At 32.7% G+C, this 13,155-nt stretch overlaps 1 protein-coding gene across 2 annotated transcripts; it reads left to right on the top strand.

Moving 5' to 3' along the window:
* Nucleotides 1-7,431: 7,431 nt before the first annotated feature.
* On the top strand, nucleotides 7,432-11,485 carry LOC111445181 (protein OBERON 3-like). 2 transcript variants are annotated; one of them, XM_023083418.1, is made up of 3 exons: nucleotides 7,432-9,564; nucleotides 10,342-10,930; nucleotides 11,031-11,485. In XM_023083418.1, exons 1-2 carry the CDS (start codon nucleotides 7,848-7,850, stop codon nucleotides 10,926-10,928), a joined length of 2,304 nt encoding a protein of 767 aa, XP_022939186.1. In that variant the 5' UTR covers nucleotides 7,432-7,847; the 3' UTR covers nucleotides 10,929-10,930; nucleotides 11,031-11,485. The 2 variants fall into 2 exon arrangements, with proteins under 2 accessions (XP_022939186.1, XP_022939185.1); XM_023083417.1 differs by having other exon boundaries at nucleotides 7,433-9,564; nucleotides 10,342-11,033.
* The last annotated feature ends 1,670 nt before the right edge of the window (nucleotides 11,486-13,155 follow it).

Raw genomic sequence — 13,155 nt, 5'->3', positions numbered from 1 at the left:
TTTTTTTTTTTTTTTTTTTTCTCTTTAATTTGTTGTTGATTAAAGTTGAGGCAAAGTCAAGGATTGATTTTTCATTAATGGGAAAGAAATCTTCCTTTTTGTGTAAAAAGAAAAAGTAATAATAATCAAAAAGGATAAAAAAAAAAAATCCACATTTTAACATTATAATAAACAAATACATACATGTTCCTATTCACATTACCACGTTAATACAAACATGGTCTTTATATATTAAACAATTGATTATAACATAATTAACTCTCTGTAAGAGAAAAAATTTGAAATTCATCCATCAAAATAAAATGTAAATCTATTCCTAAAATGTTTATGGAATATCTATTTTTGAGGATATTTAACTTTATTTATGCTACATCTTTGGCTTTAATCACGTTATAAAGGGAAGCTAATAAGGCTAAAATAGGTAGAGGTGATTTAGGGGGCAAATCTTTGTAAAGTCATTGCATAAATGGTAGAGAAAGAGTTTGGCCTTATTTCAAAAAGAGGAATATATCTTAGTGGAAGATTGTATGGGTCCATCAAATATTGATATTCATTTTCGATACACATAAACATATCCAATTATACGGTTGCTTAGAATGGTAGATTTTCGTAATTTAGCTCGATTCGATGGAATTTGATTGGTTAGATATTATGTTGATCGTCTTAACGAGTTGGAAGTCTATATTGACAATAATTGATTCATACGCTGTCTGTCGAGATTCTTGTACATTACTGCCTTACTTTTTGTTCCATCTCACCTTTTGTTTATGGGACTCCATGTATTAACGAGCGAGAATAATAACTATAAATAAAAGCACGAATGGTACGATCCCTCTATCATCCCAAAATAAAAGGAGCGATCTTGTAGTTCTTAGTTTGTAATGGACGGATGGCGATCGGAAGTGGGAAAAGAGGAGAGAATATAAGAGTGAAGGGAAGTTAGGTGGAGAGAATAGTGTGGGAAGTGTGTTGAGCAATATTGTACGTAGGGATGTTTGGTTTGTCGTTTACTGAAAAAGATGGAAGAAATTGATGAGTGGCATTCAAAGTGTGTAGTTTTTATTGTAGAGGATGTCGGCCATGTGCTTCTTTTAATCTCTTCCAATATTCTTCTAATATCAATTCCTACTTTCTCTCTCTCTCTCCCCCAATCATGTGCTTTCTAGTAGTAGTATGAATTGGTTCGTCACATGTTCGAGTACAATTCAACGTTTAGGTTAGTATTTGGATTGAAGTGACGTTGTTACCGTCCAACTCTATTTCTTGGGACTTTCCTTTCCAGACTTTTCTTTAAAGTTTTAAAAATGTGTCTGTTAAGGAGAGGGTTCCACACTCTTAAAAAAATGTTTTGCGATCTACGTTGATTTCAATACTTCTGCTCAACAACTCTTCACTCTTGTGTTGTTCCTACATTATGATGCTTGTACACTAGTCGTTTGGTGTAAGTTGAGTATATGCAAATTCAAGTCGACTCATTAGAAGTTGAGAAAATGGTGGCAAATGAAGTCAAACATTTGCTTATACATGTTGACCTCTCTTGTACCTTGGCTCATATCAGGAATGACGAGCTTATGGCCTACGATCTTGGATTGGATAAGGAAAAAAAAGGATTGCACTCAATAATGTGAAATATGGAGGAAATGCATAATTCCAAGTGGAGCTCAGTCGTTGAATAAAATACTAGATTGATTGGAGCATCTTTTTTTAAAGTAAGCTCGAGGATCCTCAAACTAAAGTTCGGCATCAAATAAGCTCAACACCTCTTCTTATGATATAGAATCACAATCAAGTATTCCAACGATACCTACTTCGTTATATTATATAAAAGAAATGACATGATCACATTAGGTAGTGAATTGGGGATTAACGATCCCTTTTAAACTTTTAATTTCAATTTAGATTTTAGAACGAATATGATTTAAGTTATAAATGGTTTGAAATGGAAATGATTTGAAAAATTGAAACACAATCTGAATGAAATCTTGAAAGAGTGTCAAACCCATGAATGGGGAAGCAACCCCACATGTTTTTTTTAATTTTTAATCTTCAAAATATGAGTGATAATCCATCCTTCCAAATCCAATGCTTTTTTTTAATATTAAAAAAGAACCTTATCCACGTTGGGCCACCTTCCCTCACCCAATTTAAACTATAATTGAGTTTCATTAGGTGTCATTGTTCATCAAATATAATATTTTGCTACANTACCCTAACAAAATGTCTGTTAATCATTTAAGTTGGGAAATATTTGGAAACATTTAATATTAAAATGAGTACATTTGAATAAAATATTAAAATTGTTATTGAAGAATAAAACATTGAGGTCAACCTTATTATCAAAGTCTAGATTTTATAGAAAAATTTCAAGGACAAAACTGAAATAAATTTGCAAGTTATACACCATTGTAGAAAAATGAAACACAAATAGATGATGTAAAGACAAAAAAAAAAAAAAAAAAAAAAAAAAAAAAAAAAAAAAAAAAAAAAAAAAAACCAACCCCTTTATAGATATAAAGGTAAAGCACAAAAGGGGCTGAAGATATTTTCGTTGATATTGGGGAGCATATCATTTTTCTCTTTTATCGATATCAAATAATTATACGACTTACAAAATATTTTAAGAACGAAGATATTTAATTATTTATAAATATTTAAATATTTTAAAAATAAATTTGGAATGTTTAATGAAGTTTTGTGACATTAATGCGAGATGTATGCTTTTTAAGTGTGATTATTGCTAATTTTGCAATGGGTGGAAAGCACCATTAATGACACATGGTATCCTTAACTTTCCATTATAAATGTAAAACTACTTTCCCTTTCACGTTAATACTCAAATGGACAGGAAATGGTTTAAAAAATTCCAGACCCAGACTATATTCGAATGAAAACGATTTGGAGGATATGATGACTAAGAAATGGTTTAAAAAATTGAAAATTATTATTTATATTAATATGATGCAACTATCTGTTGAAACTCTACAGATAAATGCATTTTAGTTGAAGCAATTTTGTATGAGAAATTTTTTTAAAATGCACGTGAGTAAAAGCAAAATGAGTTCTAATTATTTAGAAACAGGCCATCAAGGCCCACTTAAAATGTTCTCTATTTTTTTATTGGGCCCATTCAAGGCCCAATATAATATGATGTGAGAGAAAATGTATATTTATTTGAGACTATATCCTAAAGAGATGAGAGACGTTTTAATGATTATTTAAAAAAAAAAAGAAAAAAGGTTTCGAGTTTGATACTTTAGGGAGTTGAGAATTGAGATGAATTAATTAAATATTAAGAATGGAGTTGAATGGAATTTTATTAAAAAAAAAAAACATGAAATTAAATAAAATTAACCACCAGCAGAAGTCTTTGAGGACAGAATATTTATTGGAAATGGCTAATGGGGACATGTCGTGTCGGCATAAGCTCACGACTCACGAGTCATGAACCACGGGACGGCGCCGAATTGAAATATATTGACGATATTGCCCTTCTCTTGCACCACTTTATTACACGTGTCCTTTCTTTTTTCTTTTTCTATTTTTTGTCCATTTCAAATATACTTTTATTTTGAATTTCCACGATTTAGGGTATTTTTAAAGTTTTTTTTTTCTATTATAAATAATACACAAAGATGCTTTTCCTTTTCTGTGAATAATCGTAGTGGAAGAATATATGAAATCTTTTTCAATTTAAAATTGTAGATTTAACTTTATTGCAAATACTATTTTTTTTACGGCTAATCTCACTTTTTTTTAATTAAAAAAATAAAAAACCAGAGTTATTTTTTAGAATAATATTACGCCGGGGGTACCTATGATAACTAATAAAAACTTAACAAATTAAAAATTATCTTTTTTTTTTTTTTTTTTTTGTGGCTCAACCATGGGAGTTTCCAAATTAAACTTATTTTACTTTGTACAATTTTATAATGAGTTTCATCCCAAGAATTTTACTAAATACACGTGAGTGAAGATAAAACTGTGTGTTGGTCTATGGAAAAAATAAGGGGATGTAAATTCAAAACAAATATTTAGTATACTTATTATTTAGGAGTGGTTGATGTTGTTTTAATATTATTATTAAAAACAAGATTAGTCGCTTTCCAATTTCAATTCAAATATAGATTAATGAAGGCTATTCGATATGAATTGAGATTGAATTTCTAGTTTATCGAATTGAGATTGAATTTCTAGTTATTAAACTGAATAAATTAAATAGTTTGACAAATATGATTTATTTATTTATTTTTTTTTTTTGCACGACATGATTTAAATAACAATAGCAATAATAATAACAACGGTACAAACCGAAGACGACATCAAAACGTTATAAAAACTCCCCAATTTGTTCCCAAAAAGAAAAAAAAAAAAAAAAAATCAAAACCGTGTTGACTTTAGTGGCCACTAAAATTCTGACTTGGCATGGACTTTCAGCCACCGAAACGTGTCGTTTTAATGTTACAAATGGCAATTGGTGATTTGTTTATTTTTCCTTTTACATTCTTCAATATAAAAAGAAAAATCAATAATGGAGCTAAAGCATCAATCTAATTAATCAAACCATAATATATATACACATAAAGTTCACCCATTATAGTTTATATGCTAAATTCCATAAAGTTCAAAATTATTATTAAAATGATTAATTCGGTCACGGTGCTCTAAGTAAATCACATTTAATTATAAAGTTTTTACGTTTAGGTCATCAAAAGAAAATATGCAACTTGTTAGTACAGATAATAACTTTCAATTCTTTTAAGTTCTCATAATCACGGATGTGATCTTAATTCATTCATATACTCATTTTTTTATCCAGGTATCACGTATACTTTCACATTTGTTTTATTTTGAGTATATACTTTTAATCTCCTAATAAATTAAAAAAAAAAAAAATGTGACGTGAAACATTGGAAAGGGAGAGTTTATAATAAACAAAATATTTGAGTAATGAATAAGTTAATGTGTAGTGGTAGAATACATATATGGAATAAGAATAAAGTGGGGGAAGACTTCGTTGAGATCAAGTTTTGTATTGTGTGTTTCATTGGGGCAGTTTTGCAAATAAGAAGAATTGGATGGTCAATTATGAAAATGAAGCAGAATATCTAGTCCTTCAATTAATGGAAGGTGGCATCTAGGCTTGGATCTTTTACAATTGAATTTCCGAAACTAAAGTCAAATGCCAACTCATGCCATTAAATAATACCATCCATCCTTCAAATAATTTAGCTTCAAATGTAAACCACTACAATTCTCTTTTCTTTATTTATTTATTTCTTCCATATATAATTTTATTTTTTCTTGTCGACTAAATTAATAGATTGCACACAAAAATAAGAACAAACTTAGTCGGATGATATAACTAACATCAACTTTAATTTGTCTTCATCAGGATCTTTAGATTAATTGTACTGAGATTAAGTCGTTAAAAAGTTTGAACCCTAAACTACAAATCATCGTTGTCTGTCTATAATCTCTTCAATTTATGAGTAATGTGAACTTATTTCACTTTCTAACGTTGTATTTTAACTCTCGAGAAATTATTCAATCGATTTGTGTCCTTTCTGTTAAAGTACAGAAAAAGCATATGGTAATATTAAATTAAAAACTCTAACTTTTATCCTTTTATTTTTTTATTTGATTAAATACCACCATAATACTAAAAACATTTATATATGTTTTTGTTATGAAAATTTTAGTATATACAAATGTGTTATTATAGTAAGAACTCAACAATTATATAAAATAAAGAATATTTAATCATAGTAACGTACTGCAAGTTGACAATAGAACGGTTTCTCTTTTAATATGACTAAGTCTTGTATTTGAGAAATATTAAAATTTTGAATGCTTTGATTGAAAGTCAAAAATGTTATAATAGATTTTATAAGACAACGCCATCTTAGTGTTACACAATTGTCCAATTTAACTATTTCATTTTCAAAAGTATGACCAAGAATATGAAAAAAAAAAAAAAAACTAAAACTAAAACAATCGTGTTATTTTAAAAACAATTATTTATTGTTTTTCAAAGTTTGACTTAATTTTAAAAAAATATGAGTAGAAATTAAATATCAAGAAGAAAAAACGAAAAATTTATAAGTATTTATAATCTTAATTTTAAAAATAAATAAAAATCAAATAATTAACAAATAGTACTTAACTTTTTGTTTTTTTTAATTAAACATAAACACTGATAACAAAATGAAAAATTTATACGTGGAAGCCGTATTTATAAATTCAATTTTTAAAATTAAAAAATTAAATTAAATAGTTATGGAATGGAGTCCTTAGTTTTTTATTTAACACTACTTCAATATAGTTTTTTTTACCATCTAATTTTTACCAATTTTTTTTTTTAAATTCAAACTAAATTATGAAAATTACAATATATATATTTAAAAATTTTGAATATAAAGATGAAAATTATATAATTAACATTTTATTTATGCATCAACTTTTAATTAATTTTTTAATATTAAATGGGTGACATTTAAACTATGACTATGAACAAATTTTGATTTCTATACTTTTAAAATATTCATTTTTTGAGATAAAAAAATAAAATGAAGAGACAAAAGGGTCCCTTTCTAAAATTTCACGGATGAAAATAGACATTTAAAAAATAAAAAATCTAAATTCAACCCTTTTTATGTTTAGAAAATAGGTTTTAAAGTTTATAGGGGAAAAAAAATGAAGCATATGGATAAAAGGACAGTTTTTTTTGTTTGTTTATTTATAAATAATTTATTGGATCCATTCTTATTAATATATATATATATTAAAAATAATAATAATTATTTAGTAGAGGGAATGGAAATGGAGCTTTGACTTGGCCTCTTTTGGAAGCTTCGACTTGTCGTTCACTCCAACATTATCCTTATCCAATTTAATGATTTTTCATATTTTTGCCTAAAAATATTATTATAATGTATAACAGAAAAATTAATGTTTTTTAATCCGATTTTATTTATTTACTAATCATAGGTTATAAAGCTGATTCAAATAAACTGGGTGTAAGAAAAATAAATAAATAAATAAATAAATAAATATCAAATGAAGTCAAATATTTTAAAAATTGATATTGATTTATTTCTTTTTCTTTATAACAATATAAATAGTGTAGCCGACAGGAATTAATTGGTATAAATAATTAATTATTGGTTCAACTTCATTATCTTGTTTTTCACATGATTTTAAGGTAACGGTCTACCAAAACAATCTGGTTTGTTAAGAATAATTAGTACGTGAAAACCCCCCATTAAGTAGGTAAATTCTTGACATTATTTTAATTATTATCAATAAGAAAATAAAAAAATTATTATTATTAAAAATATTTCACAGCTCTAATAAGGTTTAAAAATTGAAGTACTTATCATTTGTATAATAATATAAATTTATATGGATAATATTTATAATTACACTACAAAATATTATTATTTACCTGAAGAGTTTAGAAAGTAAAGAATTTGGAATTTTAAAAGCTTAGGGTTTTGTATTTGTTTGAAAGAAAATGGCGGCGAAAGTGGTGGTGGGGTGGAAGAAGAGCAATTGGGAGCTTCATCATCAGAATCCACGAAAAAGAGATAAAAGAGAATTCTGTGTAATTCTGAACAAGTCAAGGGCTATTTCCGTAATCCTCCTCAACACCAAGAGCAGAAGCGGTCTTCGTCTTCGTATGAAAATGCTTGAAATTTTCGCTGTTGCACGTCGTTCTTGCCGTAAGAAGGACTGTAGACTCGTTGACGAAGGGAAAGAGGAATAGCAACAAGACCATCATCCACCTGATTCCACCCCCAGATTTCCTTTTCACTCCGACCACCTGATTTTGCTTTCTCCGTTGAGGCATGTTCGACGGAAAGGATCTCGCCTCCGATGGCGAGAACTCTCGGACCAAGGGTATTGGTTCTCGGGAGGACTCGAGATTTGCCGGAGTCGGGAATTCGGGCTCTCAAGAACTCACTCTTAGCTACCTTTGTGAGAATTCGAAACTGGGTTCTCCTGGTTTTGCGGCTTCCTTCGAGAAAGGTAATTACAAAGGTAAAGAAGTTTTGCTTTCTGAGAATTGTAACGGCGATGATAAATGGGTTGAGAGGGATTTCTTGAATCTGAACTCGAATAGGGGAAATCAGTCTAAGCGGGAGGTTGAGGAGGAGATTGATAGGGGGGAGAATCGGGGAAAGAAGCCCAAACTTGAAACTCTTAATCTTTCTTTAGCTTTGCCTGAAGTTTCACTCTCTCTTACTGCTTCGAATGCCTTGCAAAATGAAGATCCTCCCCCTGTTCCGTCCAAGCCCTGTAGGAGCCTCCAATCTTTGGCCCCTTCAATGAACAACACCCAAACTACTTGTTCTAACGATTTCACCGCTGCTTCGCTTTCCTATTCCTACTCCCACCAATTTTCTCACAACCCCAGTTGCTCTTTGACCCGAAATTCGACTGAGAATTTCGAGTATTCTGTTGGGAGAGACGACCATATTTGGAACTGTGGAGAGGGAACTAATGGGTCTGTTCATAGCAGGTTCAAACCACTAGGGGATGGAGTTGCCTTGTCAAATCATGGAGGTGGGCTTAATTCTTTGTCGCAGGGGAATCGCCCTTCCAATAAGGAGGCATGTAATACCTCCAATGATCACTCGTTTTTTCCGTCTGAGCTTCTTGCACGACCGAGAATGGAGGTGAAATCAGGGAATTCAATTGGAAGGAGATCCGAAAATTTGGAGGGGGTAGAGGGTAGTTCTAGGCCGGAGAGAATTCTCCGTGAAATCGTGTCGGAGTCGATCTCAGTCATGTCTCAGATAGTTCAGGAGCTTCCTGATGAAACACTTACATCAATCAAGGATTACTTGAAAGATGTAATTGCGATGCCTGATAAGAGAGACGAGTTATCATCTCTCCAAAAGCGTCTAGAGCGGCGATCCGATCTCAATAAGGAAGCTCTCTCAAAGTGTCACAAAGCACAGCTTGAGATTCTAGTTGCAGTGAAGATGGGGCTTGTGAGTTTCATCTCTGGGAAAAGCAGGTGCTCCATTGCTGAGCTTGTGGACATTTTCTTGTTTCTGAAATGCAGGAACTGCAAGAGTGTAATCCCAGTTGATGATTGTGACTGCAAAATCTGCTCAGCCAACAGAGGATTTTGCAGCTCATGTATGTGTCCCATCTGTTTGAACTTTGATTGTGCAAACAATACTTGTAGTTGGGTTGGTTGTGATGTCTGCTCTCATTGGTGCCATGCTGCTTGTGGGATTGAGAAGAATCTCATCAGGCCTGGTCCGAGCCTGAAAGGTCCATCGGGGACGACCGAGATGCAGTTCCATTGCATTGCTTGTAATCATGCTTCAGAGATGTTTGGATTCGTGAAGGATGTTTTTGTGTACTGTGCTAAGAATTGGGGTGTGGAAACCTTGATGAAGGAGCTTGAGTGTGTGAAGAGGATCTTCATTGGAAGTGATGACTACAAAGGCAAGGATTTGTATATCAAAGCAGCTCAGATTCTTGCCAAGCTTGAAAGGAAAGTACTTGCTCCTTGGGAGGCCTGCAATATCATTCTTGATTACTTCAATTGTAAGTTTGGATACTCTTCATCTTCCTTTTCCTTCTTAATCTGTTGTCTAAATATGATTATCTAACATGTGTTTCCGAGAAGCAATAGATGTTAATCTACTTTCTTCTCCTTAATATTCATCTTTAGAATTTGTTTATTGACTGCTTGCATAAAACATGAAGTCCTTTCATATTTATGTGAAACATCTACGTGAGATCCCATTAGGTGGGGAGGAGAACGAAACACCCTTCGTAAGGGCGTGGAAACCTCTCCCTAGCAAATGTATTTTAAAAACTTTGAGATGAAGCTCAAAAGGGAAAGCCCAAATAGGACAATCTGCTAGCGTTTGGCTTGAGTTGTTACAAATGGTATCAGAGCCAGACACCAGGCGATGTGCTAGCGAGGAGGCTAAGTACCAATGGGGGGTGGACATGAGGCGGTGTGCCAGCAAGGACGAAGGGGTGGATTGGGGGGTCCCACATCGACTAGAGAAGAGGGGTGAATCGTGAGATCCCACATCAGTTGGGGAGGAGAACGAAACACCCTCTATAAGGGTGTGGAAAGCTCTCCCTACCAGATGCGTTTTAAAAACCTTGATAGGGAGTTCAAAAGGGAAAGTCCAAAGAGGACAATATCTACTGACGGTGGGCTTGGTGGGCTTGGACTGTTACCACGCTACCATCTGTTTCTTGTTCATTTTTTTTTCTATTCCTGATATGAACATCCCTTTTCTTACTCAATTTTCATGGTCCTTTGTCATCATTTTTTTAACATAATGGTTGGTTGGACTTGGTTAGATGGCACATCGGAGATTTCAACTTCTGGGGTATTCTCCGAGAAGTTGGGAACAACCAATACAAGCAGCCTGTCGAAAGATGGGATGTCTCTTCCTCAAACCGGCTCCTTACCTTCATCATACGTGATGCAGAAAAATACCCCATCTAGGCCACATCGTGACTTGATCTCTGGTGATCTTCGACGCAACGATCTCAAAGTCTCCATTGCCAGCGACTTGAATATAGATGATCAGTTCCAATTTGGGACGTTGACGAAGAAAGAGGGACTTGAGAGCTTGGAAAGCATTGTAAGAATTAAGAATGCGGAGGCGGGAATGTTTCAGAACAAGGCGGATGAGGCACGGAGGGAGGCTGAACGACTGAGACAAATAATCAATGCGAAGTCGGAGAAACTGGATGAAGACTATGCGGAGAAGATCGGGAAGTTGTGCTTGAAAGAGGCGGAAGATAGGCGGAGGAAGAAGGCGGAGGAGGTGAAGGTATTGGAGAACTCTCAAATAGATTATTACAACATGAAGAAGAGAATGCAGAAGGAGATAGCAGGGTTGTTGGAGAGGATGGAAGTGACCAAAAAGCAAGTAGTGTGAAGGTGGGTGAGTGTGTATTGTGCTATTTCTAACTTCATTTTTTGTGGACTGTCTTAACAATTATATTTCTGCATAATGGCTTATGTTTGTTTATTATTTAAGGTCGACGGAGGTTGTCAGATTCTATATTCGTTGGAAAGGGGAATGAAACATTATTTATGAGGCGTGGAAACCTCTTCCTAACAATTGCATTATAAAAATCTTGAGAAGTTCGACAATAGCTGCTAGCAGTGGGTTTGAGCTATTACAAATAGTATTAGAGTCAGACATCGTGCGGTGTGCTTGTGAGGATGTGGAGTCTCGAAGAAGGGTGAACATCGGGTGGTGTGCCAAGACGTTGGGTCCCGAAGGGGTAGATTGTGAGATCTCACATCGATTAGAGAGAAACAAAATATTTCTTATAAGAGTGTGGAAACCTTTAATATCTACTACGTGTGCTTAGGCTTGTTACAGATATGACGAATGTAACAAATAATAATTAAACCAAACGAACAAATAATAATTAAACCAAACGGAACGAAGTATGTTAAAAAATTACTTAACTACCCCTACTCCATGTCCTGTTTAATCCATTGAAAATTTGCTGATTTTGAGGAATACAAAAGGGTCGTTACTTTTGAGTTTGTCAAGCTATTTATGGACCTCTCTCTTTAATAATATATGCCTAAGCTTCTTCAACTTCTTCCCATTCACTCTATTTGCTTTCTTTAATATTTTAACTTCAAAAACTACACAATAATTATGAATCGATAAATATATTAGACAAATATGTTCGAGACGAGTTGAACTTATTATAATATTAAGTAAAATAAGAGTGTTTCTAATTGTATAAACGAGTATAATGAGTGTATACAAATATGTAATTCATAGTCTTTTTTATTGAAATTGAAACTATTATTTCCTTATGTTATGATTTAAAATTATGGTAAGTTTGAGGGGACAATTAGTAGTCTAGTTGTGAGATTCTTGTAGGACTATTGGGTTCTAAAGAGACGAGAACCTAAGTCGTGGATGAAACCATTGTTGTGTGGTTAGAGCGTGATTAATGACTTACAGACCCTTGGTTTTGCCGATGTAAATGCATGGCAATCTAACAAACTCATAAACATTTTGAGATCCTCAATCGGTTGGAGAGGGGAACGAAACATTTCATATAAGAGTGTGAAACCTCTCCCTGGTAAATGTATTTTAAAACCTTGAGAGGAAGCTCAGAAGAGAAAGACTAAAAAGGATAATATCTGCTAGCAGTGGGCTTGGACTATTACAAATGGTATTAGAGCTACACACCCAGCGATGTGCTAACAAGGATGCTAGGGTCTTAAGGGAGATGAATTGTGAGATCCCACGTCGGTTGGGGAGGAGAATGAAGTATTCCTTATAAGGTGTAGAAACCTCTCCCTAGTACATACATTTTAAAATCGTACGACTGACAGCGAAGGGGCCAAATCGGATAATATCTACTAACGATGGACTTTGACTGTTTCACGGGCATACCCCTTAAATTTATACGTTATTTCAAAAAACAATCATGAATTTTTCGAACGGATACTCTCACTTTTTTCATATAAGAAATCTTTTTTTTTTCTTTTAGTTGTCTAATTCTTACGAGAATTTTCTCAACAATCAAATAAAAGTCCAAAACTCCAAGTTGAAATATAAAATTCTGTAAAATCTCTCGCAAAGTCCAAAAATCAAAATTTCGTTCATAACTCAACAAATCGATAAATCATCAATTACAAAAAAGACCAACAAATAAATATCATATTCGAAATCTTCTTAAATGACCACAACTAGAGTAATTTAAACTTCAAAAAGATTAAGAAAATCTTCATTAGCACGTGCTTTCTTTCGCTTCCATACCATTGATTTTCATCAAAATTATGACACAAACTCTGAAAGTGTTTCTCTTTTTATATATTAAACTCAGACGTATTAACTTACATTCAACTAATAACGCATAACCTTATTAAAAATATTCAAGTGATCCTAAAGTTCCTCGGTGGTTCCATTACATCCAACGGATAGCAAAAGTCTAGAAGTATTTCTTATCTCATAGGGCGTCAAACTTCATTCTTGCGTGAGATAATCCTATACCCTTTACAATGGTATTGATATGTTTTGATTGAGAAATTATTAGAGAAGACCGTCATATCAACTAACTAGTTTCGCACTGTTAAACATACGAGAGTGCAACTTCAAAAAAAAAAAAAAAAAAAAAAAAAAACTG

This window comes from Cucurbita moschata, unplaced genomic scaffold, assembly GCF_002738365.1.
Source record: "Cucurbita moschata cultivar Rifu unplaced genomic scaffold, Cmos_1.0 Cmo_Scf00007, whole genome shotgun sequence".
Classification (NCBI taxonomy): domain Eukaryota; kingdom Viridiplantae; phylum Streptophyta; class Magnoliopsida; order Cucurbitales; family Cucurbitaceae; genus Cucurbita; species Cucurbita moschata.
Note: the sequence above shows the minus strand (reverse complement) of the source record. Positions and strands in the feature narration are given on the sequence as shown.